The following is a 20,661-nucleotide window of genomic DNA, read 5'->3' on the forward strand; positions in this document are numbered from 1 at the left end:
CTATAATTTTGAAAGTTGATTTGAATAGCAATGATACTCCAAATATCCAATTGTACATTTTTAACCTTCAAATGATAAAGAAAATAAAGTAATGGAAAAACAGATCTGTGTTTTCAGGGGTGAGGAAGCTAATAAAGGAATCCTCAGCACCAAAGTAAGCTATGCTGAATAAGCTAGAGAAAGAAATTCTCAATCCACACAACAGAAACAACTTGATATTTTAAGCTGCTCAATGCTATCATCAGCATGCCTCTGCTGAGCTACTGTGAAAAAAAATAAAAACAGATGGATGAGTTTCACCATTTGATTCAAATCACACCATTTCAGAGACTTCCTGACTTCAACAAAAGATTATCACAAGCAAATGAAAAACTTCTGATCTGTTTTGATTTTGCCATTTCAAGAAACATCATTGACTGCTTTAGCTGAACATAAAATATTGGTGTCAAGTATGTAACATAAATATCACCCCAAACATTACTGACTATCATAAACAAAATTTCATATAAGCCAGAAAAAATCTTTAGTTAGAAAGCAGGCTCAAGTTTCTAAGTGGCAAAAATAGATGTCATGCATAAAGTTTACCAAGCCTTAGAAACTAGCCACTTGAAAACAAGAAAATGTGTATGGACATAATTACTGTCAGGCAGCCATCATAATAAATGCATTATTCTTATCAAGGACAAAGAATTCCCATAGCAATATGCTAGCTCAAGAACACAAGTCCTGCATTTAACCAGATGATTCATCAGTAAGTCAGTCAGTCTGCAGAAAAAACAAGTCCACCTAGATAGGCAAAGATGATGCCCAAGAGAGTTCAGTAGGTAAGTCACATTTTCTCCACTTTAAAAAATGACTTCTAACTTAGCTCTGACCTTCAGTCCAGTGCTCTTTTGTACAACCCCCACACCCTTCTTCAGTTCAGAAGCTTCCCACAAGGAACCCTTCCAGATACATACTTATATCAACTGGGACAAAAAAGTTAGCCTTCAATTTTTTTCCTTTTTAATCACACACATGACTTGGACAGCAAATCCTGCAAGACTCTTGCTGGTTTGCATAGGGAATACACAATCAATCAGAAGAAAGTATATTGTTATTCTGGCTCATTAATTCCATAAGCCATTCTTACAAGAATTCACTCCAATCCATGCCACAAAATCCAATACCAGCTCACGCTTAAAAACACAAGATTTGCTTTCCACTGCAATTGTAGGGGGATTCATACTCTCTGCTTTTGATAATCAGGCCCATATCTGACCTTGTAGGGTGAAGAAACCTATTTAGAAGTTGAGAATTTAGTTGAGTCACTCCAGGAACCAAATGGATAGAAACTGCTTCTAACGGAAGCAATATTACCCTATAATCACTGGAGGACACACCAAAATAGATTCGATGATCCAGCATACTTTGAGCTTTTCTCACACAGTAGGAAAACACACAAAAACAAGAGCAAAAGTTTCAAGCTTTTCAGGAAAATACATTTTAAAATCCGGCAAACAAACTCTAGTTATTATTCACTTGCAAAGTTTAAATTGCAGCACAAAGGGAGCTGCATGTCACAAAAAAGCCATGTGATTCACCAGTGACATTCAGCAAGGCGTATTAATTACACAGTATCTGGATTTTTCCATGCATTTACCCTTCTTAGAAGGTAGGACTGGATCAAACTTCAAAAAAAAAACCAAAACCAAAACAAAACACCTGTCTCCCATTTTTGAACAAACGTCCTCACGGTCATTCAGCACTTGCTCAGGCCAGCCTGCACCTCTACCCAACTCCTTCGGCAGGGCTAAGGGTCCGGCCACTGTCTAGCGCAGCCGGCGGACTCACCCCGTTAACCTTTCGACACAAAACCCTCATGTAAAGCCCAGAATGCCCAACATTTAAGACCCCAGAGGGCCGCTTACAGCCCGCTGAGCGCACACGCCCTCGCCGCTACCGCCTGCGGGCCGGGGCCCGCGTCTCCCCGCCCGGCGCCGCTGCCGCCCGCCCCCAGCCCCTCTCACCAGGTGCAGGGCCATGGGCAGCGTCAGCAGGAATAGCCACAGATAGAGGTGGCAGCTGTTGGTGAAGGCGCCCTGCTCCGGGTCGTGGTACCAGCCCCCGGTCAGCGCCGCCCACACGCCCTGCCCCACCAGCCGCGCCGCCGGCGACACCATGGCCGCCCCCCGCCGCCGCCACCGCCGCCCCTCAGCCGCCCGCCGCCGCCGCCGCCATGCCGGGCGCCCGCGGATTCTCCCATGGTGCCCCGCGACGCCGAGCATCCCGCCCGCCCCACCCCGGGCGCCGCCGCCGCCGCCGCCGCCGGGAGGGCGCCGTCACGGGCCGCCCCCCACCGGGCACCGCGCCCGCTCGGCCCCGCCGCGGGCCGGGGCCGCCGCCCCACCGCGGTCCGCGCCCGGCTGCCCGGAGCGGCGGCAGCGCTCGGAGGCCGCGGGGAGAAGCGAGACCGGGCCGAGCCAAGCCGCGGCGGAGGGAAGGGGGAGCGGTTCTGGCGCGGGGGTGTCCGTCACGGCCGCATCCCGCCCCGGGCACCGCGAGGTGCGTTCACAGGTGCAAAAAAAGCGCGGCACAGGGGCAGCCCCGGCGGCCGCCAGCTGGGCTGCGCGCCTCGCCGGCCACTCCCCCACCGCCGGGTTCTCAGTGATCCTGCCCGATACATCACGAGTTTCCGATCTGCGAGCTCTGCCCAACTTCAGTGTCACCCGTTCTGCGTTGAGATGTATTTTGGACGGGATGAGGGGAAATTCCTCAAAAAAACATTCGGATTCGTTCAAGAATGGCTTTAGGGAAAAACCTAAAACCTTCGTTGAAGAGTTTCATGCAGCTGACCTCAAACTAGCGGGGTGAGGAGTAGGGGCACGCTGGAGGAAGCATAAGTGAAATAGGGGCGAGTGAGGCTGAAAAGGTGATGGAGCTGAGTGGAAGCCTTGAGCAGGGCAGACTAAAGTCAGTGAAGAATGAGGCCTAAGGATGGGGATCCTTATGGGACAAGTGGTGTAAAGGGTGGGTTGTGAACACCAGGGCTGACCACACACGGTGCTCCCATCCCCAACCATCAGAAAATAGCGGTGAAATTCGATTTTAAGTCTCTCACAGGCCCCTTTTAGGGACTGTTCCACTTTTATTAGTCAATTTTGTGAAGGATGCATGTATGTAATGGATACATCTGTCATTGTGCACATCACCAAATTTACCCTCCTTCAATTGTTCCTGATTGTGGCTACAGTTTTACAGACCAAACATGCCATTTTGCTGTGCTTTGTGTGAATTTTTTTTTTGACAAAGGTGAGAGACTAAAGAGTTTATTATAGTATTTGTGAGCTCATGAACCACACACCTCAGTTTTCTTCCTGATGTCGCAGTTTTCTTCCTGATGTGGCCGTGCTGGATGCTTGTTTTGGCTTGATGGGAGGAATGATACAGCACTTTGAAGCAGTTGGGAGCAGGGGACGAATGGCATCGTCTCCCTCAGCAGCACTGCCACCACTAGATGCCTGAGGATCTACAGCCTTGGGGCTTGAGTACTTGCTCAGTGTGACCTCGGTGAGCAGCAAAATTTCCTGAGCTGTTCTTGAGCTGTACGAAGGAGGCACAGTCCTGGCACACAGTGATATTTTGGTTGTTGCTATGTCATGTTTGTCTTAAATAGAGGAACTTTTTGTGTCTTGTGTCTTGTGTCCAGCCAGTGAGGTGGCATAAAAAAGAAAAACTGGGAGAGAGCATAGCCAGGACAGATGACTGAAACTGGCCAAAGGGATATTTCAGACCATGTGACATCATGCTCAGTATATGAATTGGGAGGAAGAGGGGGACATTTGGAGTGATGGTGTAACCATCACATGTGTAACCATTACATGTGATGAAGCACTGATCTCCCGGAGGTGGCTGAACACCTGCCGGTCCATGGAAAGTTGTGAACTAATTCCTTGTTTTGCTTTGCTGTTGAGCGTGGCTTTCCTTTCCCTATCAAACTGTCTTATCTCAACCCACAAGTTTCCTCATTTTTACCCTTCTGATTCTCTCCCCAAACCTGCTGGTGGGAGAGTGAGTGCCTGCATGGGGCTTGGCTGCTGACTGGGGTTAAACCATGACAATTGTCCACACATCGCTCAAATCTTTCATTTGGATAATGCTGATACCAAGTTGTTTGTTTGTTTATAATGACACTTGCAGTTATGAAGGGTTCCTATAATTTCCAGGTCAGGATATGTGTTCTGGACACAATGTAGATGCACAGTATTGTAGCAACACAGTTGCAGGAGTGCCAAAGATGAAAAAAGGGACCCTTTTCTGAGTTGAAAACTCTGCCGCGTGTATGCAGCTCTTTTAACCGGTAACTCCACTAGGTGGTGCCGTCAGGAAAGTTAAGGGCACATTACACTGTTTTAGGTCATAATATTTCCATTATTGGAACTCCTAGGAACAGCAACTGTACACCAAGATCCTGGAGCGCTGGGTGCTGAAAAAACGCTGAACAAAGTCTAACTTGAGTGCAGTAATTGCTAGTGGATGGTGGCACTTCAGAAAGCAAATTTTGGAATAATAGCTCTAGATAAATATTTAAACATTTCACTGTACTGCTACCAATACCTTGTCTGACCCAAAACATTCCACACTTAATTAGTTCCTGCAGATTCTTTTAGATAACAAAGTACAAGGTGGAATTTGTGTGGCAGAATGCTTGTATTACAACATACTTTATGGCTTTTATAATAAGGCAAATATGCAGATAAGGGAAAGGCTTGTAATTACCTCTCTGAATAGCTGCAAGGCAATGTTATATTAAAGGAAATGGGAGAAGACTTGATAGACATGCTGGTTCTGCATTCTTTCTTTTTGGTTAATGTGGTTCAGTAAGTCACTTTAGCATAATTGTATTACTGCGTTGTGTATAACTATAAATACAGTGGGATAATCAAGAATTTATAGTTATTGAATACTGTAATTTAAATTTTTTAAAATTACTGTCTCTTTATGTTCAAACCTTAGTTCTGTGGTATCCAGAATTTAAATTTTTTAAAATTACTGTCTCTTTATGTTCAAACCTTAGTTCTGTGGTATCCAGCTGCAAATTTTGTGTTTATGTAGAGATGTACAGGTCTCTGGATGTGCAAAACATTGAGTGCTCATCACACCAGGTTATTCAACCCAGCAGTGCCGTTTTACACTTTTCACAAGCCTTTACTGTCCTCCTCGGGGCCTCTGCTGGCAGCAGCTACATCCATAACCACAGGTCCCACAGCACAGTGATTGGCTCCTGGCATGGAAACTCATTTCCTTCCGCTTTGAACCACTGTTTCCCACCACGCTGGCGAGACGGGAGGGCGTCCCCAGCCCACGCACTTCCCTCCAACTTCCAAGAAAACGACAACTGTATTTTAGAAAGTGATACGATTTTTCCACTTAAAACCAGGAGAATCTTTACCCAGAAATAGCACATACACAGCATCTGCTGTTTTCAGGCAACCTCTTAATTGAACGGATTGTGTGATCGCACCACACAGGGCTGGGACTCTCTCAGCTGGTCCATGAACAGGGTGGTGAGCAGGGGAGGCTTGGAGTGGGTCCAGAGCGGAGCAACAAAGATATTTAAGGGCCTGGAGCATCTCTCACAAGGAAAGGCTGAGGGAGCTGGGCCTGTTCAACCTCGAGAAGACATGACTGAGAAGGGACCTCATCAATGTCTATCAGTATCTAAAGGGAGGGTGCCAAGAGGATGGAGCCAGGCTCTTCTCTGTGAGGCTGAGCAATAGGACAAGAGGTAACGGACAGAAACTGATGGATAGGAAATTCTATCTGAATATGAGGAAAAACTTCACTGTGAGGGTGACTGAGCATTGGAACAGATTGTCTGGAGAAGTTGTGGAGTCTTCCCTCACTGGAGATGTTCAAGAACCATCTGGACACAATCCGGTACCATGTGCTCTAGGAGGTCCCTGCTTGCGGAGGTAGGTTGGACCACGTGAGCCCCTGTGGTCCCTTCCAGCCTGACCCGTTCTGTGACAACCTACGTGAGGCAGAGGCAGGTGACAGAGCGAGCAGGAACAGAGGAAGCTCGATTTCTTCAGAACCCGCTTGGGGTTTGTTCCACAGGAGCCCTAAAACCGCACAAGGAAGGAGAGGAGAAGCTGCGGCGGAGGCACAAACCCTCAGCGCAGTCTGCAGCCCCCGAGCGGCAAAAGGAGGGGTCACAGTCGCTTCCCCCTCACCTCCCGCTCCGCGGAACCACACCGACCCCTCCGCCCACCGCGCCCCGCGCCACGTGACGGCGGGCGGCCAATCGGTGAGCCCGGGCGGGCGCGCGCGGGGCACCGGTGCTGTCCTCCCCGCCTTTCCCGCGCGCGCCTGCGCTCTCGCTGCCCGAGCCCCGCGGCGGCGGCGGCGACCGGGCCAGGCGGCCCCGCCCCTGCCCGCGCCCCGCCCTCCCTCCCGCGGCTCCCGCTCGGCGGCGGCGGCAGGTGAGGATGCGGCTGGGCGGGCGCTCCCGCGTCGGCGGCGCTGCTGCTGGTGGCCGCCGGGGCTGAGGTCGCTGCCATGGCTCTGCCGGGCGCCGGGGCGGCGGCGGCCGCCGGTGGCAGCGGGGGTCCGTGCCCGCTGTGGACGGCGCTGTACGACTACGAGGCGAGCGGCGAGGACGAGCTGAGCCTGCGGCGAGGGGACGTGGTGGAGGTGCTGTCGCAGGACGCGGCGGTGTCCGGCGACGACGGCTGGTGGGCGGGGAAGATCCGCCACCGCCTCGGCATCTTCCCGGCCAACTACGTGACCCGCCAGCCCCACGGCGGAGCGGCGGCGGGGGGCGGCGGGCGGGGGGACCCCGTGGGGAGCCTGACGGAGATCGACTTCCAGCACCTGGAGCTGCAGGAGATCATCGGCGTGGGGGGCTTCGGGAAGGTGTACCGGGCCACCTGGCGGGGCCGCGAGGTGGCCGTGAAGGCGGCGCGGCAGGACCCCGACGAGGACATCACGGCCACGGCGGAGAGCGTGCGGCAGGAGGCCAAGCTCTTCTCCATGCTGCGGCACCCCAACATCATCGCCCTGCACGGGGTCTGCTTGCGGGAGCCCAACCTCTGCCTCGTCATGGAGTTCGCCCGCGGCGGATCCCTCAACAGGGCCCTGGCCGCCGCCCCCGGGGCCGCGGCCGCCCGCGGGGGCCGCCGCATCCCCCCGCACATCCTGGTGAACTGGGCGGTGCAGATCGCCCGCGGCATGCTCTACCTGCACGACGAGGCCATCGTCCCCATCCTGCACCGGGACCTCAAGTCGAGCAACAGTGAGTCCCGGGCGGGGCGGGGGGAGGAGGTGACGAGGGACCTTCGGACGGCGAGGGGATGTCCCCGCCTTAGGCCGCTGGGCCCGGGGGAGTCCCGGCGGGGCGGCGCGGGGGCGGGGGCCGGGCCTGGACGGGCTCCGGCCGGGAGCCCTGTTCCACCGGGGAATAGGTGTCGCAACTCGGGCACCCAGTGCCAGAAGCTTGGGCAAGCGGCAGGTTGGCTTGCCGGGCTGTGAGCTGGCTACGAACTCATGGAAAGGTCGGGAGGAGACGGGGGGGTACCTTCGGCGCGCGCTAAGTCCTGCGCTCTCGGAGGGGAGCTCACTTAAAGCGGGATCAAATCCTGCGCACAGCCACAATTGCAAATCTACAAGGCTGTCTTTACTCTTATGCGTTGTGTGGTCCTGGCTCATGAAACTTACCGAAGGAACCAAGCGCCTTGTAAAGAAATTACTGAATAAGAGTATCACTTCTATTTCACTGACAAGCAATCATATGTGTTTCTGGTTCTCACTGCATGCATTTAACGTCGCTAAAATTTACCCACTCAGTCAACATTGAGGTGGAGAAAGCAAGTACCTTAAAACCAGTAGAAACTGTTGTTCAGGTGCCAGATTTGCTTTCATCCCTTGGCATGGGCAAATGCACCTGCAAGAATGAGTGAGTTGCTCAATTCATACTTCATGGCTCCTTGGTCCATCTGACAATACAGAAGCATCTAAGATTTTGGCCACTGTGCATTTGGAAGGCTGACTTGCTAGAATAGAGAGTTTATGGTTGCCATTGTAGTTGTGTTTAGAAATAATGACTTGAAGATGGAAATCTGTGAGTTTCCATAAATATCTGAAGCTATCTCAACTGTTTCCTTTTCGTTCTGAATGTTCCAAAAGTGCAGCAATGTTAATTTTTTTTCCAGTTAGCAGTCTTTCAGTAGTCCAGTAGAAATAAAAAAGCTCCATTCAGGTTTGACACACTTTGTTTAAGAGGCTGTGTGTCTTGAAGGGTCACCGTGCATGGGCTGTTAAGACAAGGCTCAGTCATGGGACTGACTGTTCTGAGAATACTTTCACTATTTGTTTGATAAAGAAAGAACCTTGCTCAGCTGTGTTTGTGTTTTGTGTTCTGTTTGTAGCACAGGCAGTGAACTCTCCGATGTTTAGCGTCATGGCCAACACCTTAATTTCTAGCAAGTGGTCTGTAGGCAGCTTGTGCCCGTTTAGTTTACTGCTGTGTTTGGAATGAGCTGCTGCACCTTGAGTATTTAGTGGATCTCCTTAGAGTGGACTGCTGCATGCTAGCAGCATGTTTAGTGACAGTGACAAACTCTGAAATAAATTCATAACACTGGGGGCTGAGTTGGTTACTGCTGAGAGCCGATTACCATTATCATCTTTTTGTATAAGGGTAGTGGCAGAGCGTTTTAAAAATATGATGCTGATTATAACCTCGTTCTATGTGCCTATTCACTGCTTCTATTCCTAACTCCTGTTGCAGATGCACTTGCCTTGAGCTGGTTAGATCTCTCACCTGTATTTCTTAATCTTAGCAAGATACTTCAAACAAACTTCTAAGTTTGAAAAAGTATTGAATATGCTGAATAGAATTATATCTCTTGATCAAGCATCTGAATGATAGTGTTAGAAGACAATGGTACACTTGTGGTACCATATACTGTTGAACAACATGAATTTAAAATGACTGCGAGTCATCCCCTGCTCTGGTAACTCCTCCATTCATCAAAGATTTCCCTTCATTCTTTTTCTGTAGTCTTTTACAGTCTTGCACAGTGGGAGTGGAATGCTGCCAGGGTTGACTGAGCGACTTGCTTGGCGTGGATAGTAACAGTTCTGCAGTGGCTGCAGCTCCAGACAGGGATCTGCCAGCGCCCATTCCTCACCTGCTCATCGCTGCTTTCCAGGCACTGCTAGTGGTGGTGGTTCAGTGCTCTCCCTTAAGCAACTCCTCTAGGTAGTATATGAATATATCAGTTTTGTGCTAGCTTAGTTATTTTTAGGAAGGATGTTTTTAATTCCTCAGACAATAAATTAGAAAAATGACTGCCCTTAATATGGTGTGGTAAGGAATGCTCAAACTATTTCCTGAGCAAGTAGGGAGGAACTAATTTTTCCAGCCAGGGAAAGGGAGCCCCTTCTAGGAGTGTGTTTGATTCGGAAAAGGTATGTGTCTGGGCTTGTGGTTGGCAGGCAATAGCAAGCATGTTACTTTTCTCCATGCAATTTCATGGAGCTGGGATCTCTACAGCATATCTAGTCTGGCTTCACTGATGGCAAATTGACAGGACTGGAGAGAAAGTCCCACAAAGAGAAGAGCCATGAGAGCAGTCAGCTTTTATTAACAGCAGTGACTATCTAGTTTGAATACTCTTGTTTTACTGGGCTCCTTTTGGGAGATGGCAGAAGGTTTGTGTTTCTGCCACAGTAAGGGGAATTAATAGGTAAACAAATGTTTTCCATATTGGAAAGAAAAACTAACAAACTTGGTTTTGACGGCTAAACAAGGAAGTGAAGTGTAACTCGAATTTTATTAACAGCAGAGTTTCTTCAGTTCTGGGGTCCATGTAAAATAAATTTAAATGTACAGGTTTTTCAGAAGCAGACAAAGCAAAGGTGTAAATAACACTTAGCTTTAGATATGTTTGATTAAATGAAATGTAGTAACCATGGTCTCTAATGTTGACTTAGGAATTGTGGGTACTTTGTAAAACCTTGTGTGGCTGAAGAGGTGGGAAGTTTCACTGCCAAGATCATGCCTGTTTTGAGGATAACTTCTCATAAGCAGTTCTTACGTTCCTCAATGTACTTTATAGATAAAGAACATAATCTGAAATTAAAAGGTTAAGATGTGAACTTTACCTGATCTAAAATCTGAATAAAAATCATGGAAGAAAATTTGATTTTTTTCAATGCGTCATTGTTAGTAAAGGAATTCTGAATTAACTGATGCTATAACTGAAAAGGAGATGTCTTAAAAATTGTGAAAATACTTTAATATTCCTAACTGTCTTCTGGATAGGAACTTAGTTTTGATTAAGCATGCCAGCTGATTATGAAAAAAAATTTAGGTTTTACTGGAAATAAAAGACAGGAATTTGTCTCCAAGACTAGACACTAATAGTTATGTATGTCTTTTTGTCACATCTCAGCTGTTTTTCTGACTCTTTGGAAGGGCAACTTTTTTGCTCTGGGGGAATCAAATTTCTTGCTTCTGAGCAAGGACAGGTTGTGTAAGGGGTCAGCACAGCCTCCCTGATTATTCTGTCCTGAAGAAAGCTAGTAATATGTTCAGCTAGAGTGTGCCACATTTTCACTTTTTGAAGTCAATTGTAGAGAAAACAGAGGTCTATGATTCTGGGGTTGATTTCAGACTGTGCACTGCTTCTGCCTTTAAAAAAACACACTTTATCTCTAGTGCAGCAGCTTTGTGTACTTCTGGGAGGCCTTGCAATTTGTTCCGAATATCTTGTGTATGGCATAGACATATCCATGATTACAAAGTTGATTATGTGTAGATTAGATGTACTAACACCTACTGATCAAGTGCTCTGTGTTCACTTGTCATAGATGGATATGCCAGAAGGGTTTGGTTTGCTGTGGCTTTCACCAGCTCCTTCAGCAATCCAGTGTCTTTTGCAGCCCTCAGCTCTCTGAAGGCCAGTGAGTTTATATTGCTTTATGAAGTTTTCAGGTCAGCTTGAGTTTCAAGGATTGTTGAATAAGACTATGGAAGTGACAATGCTAATGAGAACTACTTGGAATCTGAAGGAATCAAACATACGAGAGGACAACCCACTGTAATGTCATGCTCTTCAAACTAGTATAATGAGAAGCAGTTAGAGAATAGAAATAATTTTATTTTAAAAACCTTAAAAAGAAGTGTGATGTATTTTGACAGAACTGTTGAATCAGTTCCTTTTGATGAGGCAAGGTGTCCTGGAGTTTGAGATAAGCAAGAACAAATTATCTCTGGTTCTTTGCTTTTACAGGTTATTTGCAGTAGAATTGCTCCAGTTATGCTATTAAATACCTTTAAAATAAGATGGAGATATTTTCCAGAATTCATAAAAACTGCTTTCTCTCAAACCTCTCTGTATAGCAACTTTAGGCTAGCTGTTCAGGGAGAGGAAGAGTAAGAAACTAGAGTTGAGCCCATCTACCATTTTCTGAACTGATTTTACGTATTCTGAAATGACTAGGGTGTATAATTTCTCCTTTTACTGTTTTGAAGAGGTTAAGACTTGTTCACATCACAAGTACAGCTGTTATTAAATGTTTCAAATTCAGAATCTTGTACAGTTACCAAGATAATTCAAAATTATATTCTATTACAATTGTCTTTGGTAGTTTTGGAGGGAAGAGGAATGACTTAAAGTAGATTTGAGCTTCAATGTAAATTTTTTTGAAAAGAAAATTCCAAGATCCCCATGATGGTGGTGAAACTTAGTTTTTTGGGTTTTTTTTTGTTAGTAGCACTGTGCCAATTACTGCTCATCTATTGTGATGTAATAAAACTAAAAAACCGGATGTATTCTATGGATATGTATTCTACATCTCAGTCTCCTCCTCTTGGCACTCCCATTTGTGGAATTTAGTCTCACACTGGCTTCCACTGTCCCTGGTGGGCTAAGCCTGGCTGTCCCAAGGTGCCTGTCTCTAGTGCTGGGTGACTCAGGCACCTCCTGTAGTGTGCTGCATATGCTGTAATTGGTTTTACACTGCTTGTACTGCCTGGCTAGCTGCTAAGCTCCTGGTGGCTGGTGTCTCTGAGGTTTGGAGGGGAGTGAATGTTTTTCCTGCCAGAACTAACTGAAGTTCCTCTGCTATAAAGCAACTGACTTTCATAAAACCCATAGGAACCATATCTTTGAGAATGTGGTATCACTTTGATAAATGTCAGGGAGAATAGTGGGCCAGAAGTTATTTAGCATTTTAAAATCTATATGCTGTGGTTTTCCTTGCTGTCTTCATATAGGAAGTCATTGTACTTAAGTGCTTTACATTGTTCTTAATTACTTAAAATCACATAAAACTCGAAATTATGCTAGGTGTACCAGATTCCTATCCCATCTCTGAGAGGCAGTAGCCTGGCCTTGTGCTTTGTTGTAAAAATAATGCTGCTGCATTGCAACATTAAGAACTGGTCAAACATCATGAAGCATCTGGAAGTGTATAAGCAGAAAGGAGTACTGGTTTTTATAACCTTGTTGGCTAAATATTCTTTTAAAAAATCCACAGAAAACCAAAATCAAACCACCCTCATGCCAACATTGGTAGGACTGCAAAACTTCATTAATTTGGGAAAAGACCTGTTTTGAAGGTTATGATCTACTTAAAGTTAGTGTGCCATTGCATTCCAAGAAGCTTTTCTTTTAAATGTCCTTATGTCACATGAAAGAGTTCTGTGTTTCATAAAACATTGCTCACAGTATTTTTTTTTTCATTATTTCATGTGTGTTCAGACTATGTAGATAGGGATTCTATTTTTTGAGAGGCCCTGAAGGTTAGCTGGATTCTGTGGGAGTATCAAATGCTTAGCAGCCTTGAGCTAGACTATTACCTGTTTCCAGTTCATCAAAGGCAGTGCTATGTGTTATGCCTGTTTTAATATTCACTTGATGTATTTACTTGTTGCATATAAATATGTTGTGTATTTTGTATTCAGAAAGATGCTGGAATTCAGGAGAGAAAATTTTGAGAAATTGGTTGCTGCAATTGTCTCTATCCACCATAGAAATAGCTAAAGTGTTAATAACTATAGTGTTAAAATGTTGCAGAGGCCTAATTTCCAGTTGAAGGATGTGTTTCAGCATTTAAAAATAATATTCAGGAACATTATGATTTTAATACAATATCCGTCAAATGAAATTTTGTGAACTACTGTTCTGTAACACAATATTTGTACAGTCTGAGCTTTCAGAGGAGGAATAATATCCAGCAGTTATTTTATTTGTAGATGAAGACTTAACTGCAGTAGCCATTTATTTCAATGACCTCAATTACAGTCTTCTAAATTTGCTTCTGTTTGATGTTTTTCTGTGTCTCAAGTCTGGACATTAAAAGGTGGAAAAAATTGCTCATTAATTTAGAACAAAGTCCCTCAAACTTAACAAGGCTGAAGTATATTTACATGTAGTGCTTAATGCTGAAAACAAGACTCTAGGCTGAAACACTAGCTATATGTAATTTGCCTAATTAAAACCCCATGAACTTTTAATGCCCCTATTTATAACTCATTTTTAATACAGACTTTCATTTTAATGTTTGCCCAACTATGTCCATCTGACAACTGTAGAGAGTTGTTTCTTATTTGCTGTTGAGACTACATCTCTTAACAGGTGGGATTATTAAGTCAAGAATAATATTACTTTGATCTTTCTCTGGGTCTAACTTGGTTTTTCATGCCTTTCTTCTCTCTTTGTTCTGTCATTGTAAAACACCAAGTGATCTGGTTTAAAACTTTTGGAAGATTGTGGGGGGTTTTTTTCATTTTTTGTTGGGTTTTTTTTTTGCTGCTTTGTGTTTTACTCATTGCTAACAGGTTTCTGCAGGACTTTTCATTTGCACCAGGATTTCTGGTGACCTTTTCATGGAGAATGTGGGAAGTCACCTCCTAGTCTGTATGTTGTGTTTCCTCACTATTTTTGATGAAGAGTTCTGTTTTAGAGTAGCATTTTAAGTTGAAGTGTAGGACTTTGGATTAGGAATGTTTTTAATTGTATATTAAAGAAGACTTCAGGCATTATTTGGCTTTTTTTTTTTTTTTAGTTTTTTTTTTTTTTTTTTTTAGTTTTTAAACCTGTTAGCTTAAGGATATGTTCATATACCTTTCTCCCTCTGAAAATTATACTGAGCAAGCAACCCATTTCCACAAAGGTCAATGGAAAAACAGACAGCTAAACACCTCCCATTAGCTGTTAAAAAACTAATGCAATTTTGTTCATTCCCCTAAACAGTGAAAAATAAGTTTAACTGCTGACCATAACACTTGTTAAATGAGGTATTATTGTACTTAAATAAACAGGCTGCAAAGTGTGGATGGGATTTAGACATTGGTAGTTCTAGCCAAGCATTAGAAGAAATTGAGATATAGCTGAGTTTTCAATTATAGACTATTCCCCCACCCCATTGGGAACTGCAAAGACAGGGCATGTCTTTGGACCCTCTTAGCAAATATTAAAAGTTCCACAAAAATGTTCTGCAACCTTAAAAGAATAGAGAAGTAACACATCACTGAACTGTATTTGGATGTTGAATGCTGTTTTTTGGTTTCTTTGACCTTAGAAGAGAATGGCTTTTTGTTTGCAATCTGTAAGTTTTCTTACAACTCAGTCTGAACTTTCTTCTAAACTTGCTTCAGTGTTTCAAGTTCTGAAACAGGCTGACCTTGTAGGATAAACATTTGCAAGGAGTGGTTGCAGTGTAGGGTAATTTCTGACCTTGAATTTTATTTCTGATTATTTGTTAAAGTTTAAGGCATTGAAATTTGTTTCAATGACTTTCAGTAATATTACTTCTAAAAATGCAGATATTTTTCTTTTTTTTGAGCTTTGGGATTGTTTTGTTTATTAGAAGCAGAATTAAGGCATTGAAGTAAGCATAAATACAGATTATATATAGATAGAAACAGATAAGTACCAAATTACTTGGCTGTCTATATTTGCAGTACAAAAAAAAAAAAAAACAAACAATTGTTGTAATGCACATTCCTGGATTGACAGCTTTAAACTACATTTAATCATTTTTTCATTGCTTGACCATGTTACTAAGCCTACCTCAATCCAGTCACTTAAAATAAGTGGATGTTTAAATTTCAACCTACTTACTCCATGTTAAATTCATGGATTAAATATGGTAAGTTGGGAAAATTGCATGTTTGTATAATGTTACCACAGCAGTATTCTTCCATCTTGGAGCTTCCTGCCAACTTGAACCTTTTTTTTGTGTGTGTGGGGTCATAGCTCCAGTTAAATCAGTCCTAGACATGCCAATGTTGGCTGCATAATCATTCTTTGTTCTCTTCATAGCGACTAAAATCTGTGTTTTGGCAGGTGTACTATTAACTCAGAGCTGATAAGTCGTTCCTCCCTCTCAAAAATGAAGGAGTAAATGCTTCATTGCTGTGGTTCATTATGGGACAAGTTAACCCTTGGAACTAGTTATATTTTAGTTCTAAATGTTTAGGCACTTTTGTGATTTATTTTTTTTTCTGTTATGATTAGATGCCACTGTTCTTCCTGAAACTAATTGCTTTTATTGCCTCCTGTATTTTGTAGAAAGGAAAAATAATTGTACTTTTTTACTCATTGCTTAATATTGCATTAATTATTGAGACAAACAATCAGTTTTCCCTTCCGTTTTCTCTTCTCAAAAGTGGGACAGCACTGTCAGGTTTGCAGAGTTCTCATTTCTAAGTGTTTTCTCTTTGCTGTTGAAGATTAGGGTTCTTGAAAATGCACAGTGCTGAGATGGTACTGAAGAAACTGCAAGGATGGAATGCAGGAGTCCTACCCCACAAAATATATTTTGATGGGATTTTTTTTTTGCCTTTTGTATTAAAAAAAATAATAAAAACTGTCTGGTCTTTTTCTGCTTTGTTAGGTAACAGGTTGTTTGGCAATTTTTTGTTAAAACAGTAAGACTCTTTCAAATAGTCTTTATGAAAGAAACTGGCAGCCTAAAGATTCTTTATAAAGTGTAACCTATTAAAATTCCTCATAGAAATTATGTTAAAGGGGTTTCCTGTTAACTGATGAGATTTTAAAGGAACTCAGTGACTAAACCTGACTGAGTATCTACAACCAGAATTTGGATTCATAGCAGTTGGCATCTTCAAAGGGAACTAGGAATTGTTTTTGGTTTTGGTTTATTTAATGGGTACTTTTCAATAGTAGATTTTGTCAAAGGTGATTTTGTAATGGAAAAAAACATAGCAAAGCTGGATCCTATCTTTAAATCTCTGACTAAAACTAGATGTAAAAGGATTGGCCTATTTCTGAAATGTTACTTGACTTCCCACTTGTTGGAGCAGGTGATGCGTGGCTTCCTTGGGCAGCTACAGCTGCATGAAGAGGCTCCTCCACCCACCTCCAGGGAGCTTCTCCCCACTCCCACCTGTCAGCACAACCTGCACATCTCAGTCTCTGCCTGTGTGGTCAGGTTACATCTTCAGAGAGATCCTACAGGAAGGTACTCTAAGCTGGTTTATTTGCAGGCTTCATTTTCTGCTGAGCTATCTGGCTGGTTGAGTCTCCCGAGACTACCCAGTTGCTAGACTCAGTCTGGGGGGAAGAAGCTGTAGAGGGTGAGGGGCTATAAATGAAGAGGAGGTTAAGGTTAAGTATTTCAGTGGCAGCAGGCTCACACTGTCTTGGTTGTGACATTAGATTTCACCTCTTTACTTCAGCTTTGCTAGTAAGTCACCTTTAAAAGTAGAATGACTTTTAGTTTTTTTAGGTTAAACTTTATTTCATTTTGATGTGACCTTTTTTGTATTCAGTATTCTAATTTCAACACGTCAAATGCACCTTGACATAAGTCACAAAAAATAAAGCAACAAGGAAGTTCATAATTGCAGAGTGTAATAGGCTATGATCAGGAAAAGTATGCCAACTATGTAAATACTTCCGTGTACACAGAAGCTGTGTATTCTTCCGATTAGTTTGAAATATCAAACTGCATCGAGTCATGTTCTGTTGACTTCAAAAAAATAACTATAAATCCAAGCCAAATTTGAATTAAATATTCATGGCTTTAAAACTAAATATTGAAAAGGTGATTTGACTAATGATAAAGTAAATTGTTAGTTCTGAAGGAAGGTAAACTCTATCAGCTCTTTCCCCTGGATGCCATTTGTGAGATTGTAAATCTCATCTGCATTGCCTGTTAAATTAAATTCTGTATGTTGTATGACATATATTGATTTAGGGAATGGCCAGGTCTTAAATTTGGATTAGGCAGGAAATTAATGTTTTCTCAAAGTTTCTCTTGGAGGAAACAGTACCTGATGTGTTATATATCAACAAAGACTTTTAATGCAGTTTGAATGTAATAGCTTTAGTTTGCCTTGTATTTTGGTTTTGTAAGAGTAGGATGAAGTTCCTTAAAAAAAAAAAAACACTTTCATAAAAAGATGGTGTTCTTTAAGAAATGGATTCACAGCCACTTTATTCTGCTGAATTTGAAACATTATCTTAGTCAGGAATTCACCACCTAGCTTTTACCCTTCTCATCTGCCTCTGTTTTGGTCACTGGTGTTTTGGGGTTTTTTTTTGGTTTTTTTTGGGGTTTTTTGTTTGTTTGTATTTTTTTTTCTTCAGAACTGCCTTTTAAAAATAAGCAAAGGAAGTAATTGCTGTTTCAAATAAGTGGGAAAGTTCCCAATAGATAGCGCACAGCTGAGCGTTTTGAGTATTAAAGCTAAGTTTCAGTATTGACTGATTTCTATGTAATAGTGAATTATGGAGGAATTGCTTTAATGAGGTTGTTTTTCTTAAATTTAGTTTTTCAATAGGAGATTTAAGTTTAATATTTTATTAAAGAGAACTTGAGAATGTTTGGTGTCGAGTCTGCTTTTGATTTTTTGCTAATGTAATATCCAAATCCTTCGTTTTTCAGAATTTACTGCTGATCTAGTGCTTAAATTATGATTATTTGAATATCTAATTATAAATGCTTGTTACCTCTAGTACTTCCTCTTACAGCACAATAGAAATTTCTTTTTTGCATTAGAGACCTATCTGAAGTGCAAGTGAAGCACAAATGGCATGCAGTAAAGTAACTTGCAGCATCTGTAATCTGTGCCAATAACTTGTTAAAACTGCTTCTTTCTCTCAAGTTTCCATTTGCCCAAAGTTGATTTAATAATAGTTATTAAAGAAGAAAAGAGGAAGCAGAAAATGGTGATGCAAGGTGTGTTGGAGTTGTTGAAATCTCTTGTCCCTTTTCCTCTCTTTTCCTCTCTTTTTTCTCCCTCAATTTTCTCCAGAAGGCAGGTGACTCGTAGTCATTCTCATACTTTGGTGCTTTCTTTTGCTGCATATCCTACTATGGGATGTGCTTTTCCTATGAGGTTCGTGTGTATTTGTCAGTTCATGATGTCAAGGACTTTTTGTGTCAAGTCTTGTCTTGTTTTGGCTTTCCAACTGGGAACACTTTGTTCAGGACTTTTTTTTTTTTTTTTTTTAGTATATGTTGGCTCCTGTGAGGTACAGTTTTTGGGTTGTTGGTTGGGGTTTTTTTTGTTTTTTTTAAAGCTGGATATTTTTCGACAAATGCATTTAAGAGCAAACTGTTCCTTTCAGTTAAGTGAAAATTAAGAACAAGTTATATGCCTGTTATAAAGGGACATAGATAATAGAGTACAGTATCCATAGGATAAAAAGTCTCCTGCATATGTAATCAGTGTTTAAAGGATAAAATTCCCTTGCTGATGGTGACACCTGAACTTAATCCAGTGAGACAATCACAATCTGACAGATACTAGCTACAGAGATAGCAGAACCCATCCTGAGAGCCCACGGGAGAAAAGGAAGGTATTTAAGAAGAGGTGCTGCATAGGCAAAAGTATCACATCTTTTGTATAAACAGAAGAGTTCTGATTAGTTCATGTTTTGACTGTGATATTTCATGTGATTCACACACCTAATTTTTTCACTATGATACTTAATCTACAATTTAAAACCTGGACATGACTTCTAAAAACAATGTTGAAATTTTAATTTCCAATTACAATTGGAGCCAAATAACAGTTCCAAATGATGGAGGTGGGTCTCTTAATATGGACAAGGTGTTGTGTTTCATTAATTGAATATATACAACGTTTAATAAGGTTTTTTTCTGCCTGATAGTCCCCAGGAAAAGATGCAGGGTCACCCTGTTGGTTTTGTTGCATGTTGATTTAATGAATTAACAGGAACCAGATTTGCTTGCAAATAGTTGGAGGGAACTGACTGGATGCAGGGGGAGCTGAGACAGTAGCAGCATTGTCTGGACAATCTGTTTGAAAGTAGAGTTGTGCAACTTGGTTTCCTTTATAGTATTCTCTAAGAATGACTTTATCAGTGGTGGTAAATGTAGTGGGTATGCAGGCATTCTTACCTATAATCGTAGTAACTTAAATAGCTATGGTATTAAATAGCTTATGTTTGCAAAACCCATGATCATCACCTGTTTAGCAGGTAAACTAGCAATAAATGGTTGCTAGCAATTGACTAACTTGGGAAAATAAGGTTGCTTAATGTTTTATTTTTAGTACTAACAGAATAGGTTATGTAAAGAGGGTATAACAGAAAGTACAAAGAAGATAGGAAAGATAAAATAGGCTTCACTATTTCAGGATGATTTTTTGTTAAGTTTAAGATAGTTTGAATTCAGTGCATTTGAACCACTAAAAAGATGTTCGGTCCTTTGCCTTGGCTTCTCTCAGAATACCTTTTTTATGGTAACTGAAAAAAGTCGCCTGAAAACACTGGAATGCATTGCTCATACAATAAAACTGATTTTAACTGTATGAAGTATTTGGATTTCAAATGAAGTGCTGTCTTAAATGGGGACTTTGGCTAGATAAGATTGGAGAAATACAATCTCTATGTACTTAGAAACAAAAAGAAAGACTAAGACCTTAGGAAATAACCTGCATTAAAAGAGTAGCATTGAAGAACTTAGTTCTAGGTCGAGGTTTCCTAGATGTGCTGCCTAAAATCTGTCTAGGCCTCCCTCAGGCTTACTGTAAATACTGTTTCTTAAGTTACATGAATTTTAACAAATATAAAGGAGAGAAGCTGAGGGAAGAATGTGAGCCTTTTATTTAGAATTATGCTTTAAACAAAGTGCTTACAATTTAAATTAATTATTCTGGTTCTTCTCTAGTCTTTCAGCTTAGTCTTGAAAGTAGCATTGGGTATGTCATTCTGCACCTGAGTTTGGCAGACGTGCACCCCCAGGAATCTGATTTGTCTAAATGTGCTCTGTTCTATTATTTCTGGCTTTATAGTCCATATATAGACTCTTGGTTAATTTTTCCTTTGCCCCATTAAAATTTAAACCCAAGCTCAACAGAACAGAAAGTGTAGTTCTTGTTCAACTCTGGCCAGACTTGCTACTTTATGTATATTCACCTTTTGCTTGCCTCAAAGAGAGCTTTACTGCCTGAGTGGAGAGTTTGGAGATGGGAGTGATGGGATGGGAATGGCAATGAAAATGGAATGAAATGGGAATGAAAAAGGAGTGGAAACTGGGAGCATTTGAGGGGTGTTTTCCTGGGACCTGTGCTTCTTTTTCAAGCCTAAATTCTGTGCCTTTCTTGTCTAGGAGCATCTGGTATGGAAACAGTAGTGGTGTGGCAAAGAATTTTTGCTGGGTCTGTTCTAA

At 42.5% G+C, this 20,661-nt stretch overlaps 2 protein-coding genes and 1 long non-coding RNA gene across 3 annotated transcripts in view; 2 read left to right on the forward strand and 1 right to left on the reverse strand.

The window, feature by feature from the left end:
- PCNX2 (pecanex 2) overlaps positions 1–2,162 on the reverse strand; it is a 155,207-nt gene extending 153,045 nt beyond the window's left edge. Inside the window, exon 1 of the mRNA XM_033055014.2 lies at positions 2,010–2,162. Within this exon, the coding sequence (XP_032910905.1) occupies positions 2,010–2,162 (153 nt within the window). The remainder of the gene's footprint in view (positions 1–2,009) is intronic.
- Positions 2,163–3,383: 1,221 nt separating this feature from the next.
- LOC116994174 lies at positions 3,384–4,817 on the forward strand. Its single transcript, XR_004417425.1, has 2 exons — positions 3,384–3,549; positions 4,427–4,817. It is a non-coding gene; the product is annotated as an uncharacterized LOC116994174 (long non-coding RNA).
- A 1,723-nt stretch (positions 4,818–6,540) lies between these two features.
- MAP3K21 (mitogen-activated protein kinase kinase kinase 21) overlaps positions 6,541–20,661 on the forward strand; it is a 41,875-nt gene continuing 27,754 nt past the window's right edge. Inside the window, exon 1 of the mRNA XM_042779119.1 lies at positions 6,541–7,276. Within this exon, the coding sequence (XP_042635053.1) occupies positions 6,541–7,276 (736 nt within the window). The remainder of the gene's footprint in view (positions 7,277–20,661) is intronic.

Source organism: Catharus ustulatus, chromosome 3 (genome assembly GCF_009819885.2).
Source record: "Catharus ustulatus isolate bCatUst1 chromosome 3, bCatUst1.pri.v2, whole genome shotgun sequence".
In the NCBI taxonomy this organism is placed as follows: Eukaryota; Metazoa; Chordata; class Aves; order Passeriformes; family Turdidae; genus Catharus; species Catharus ustulatus.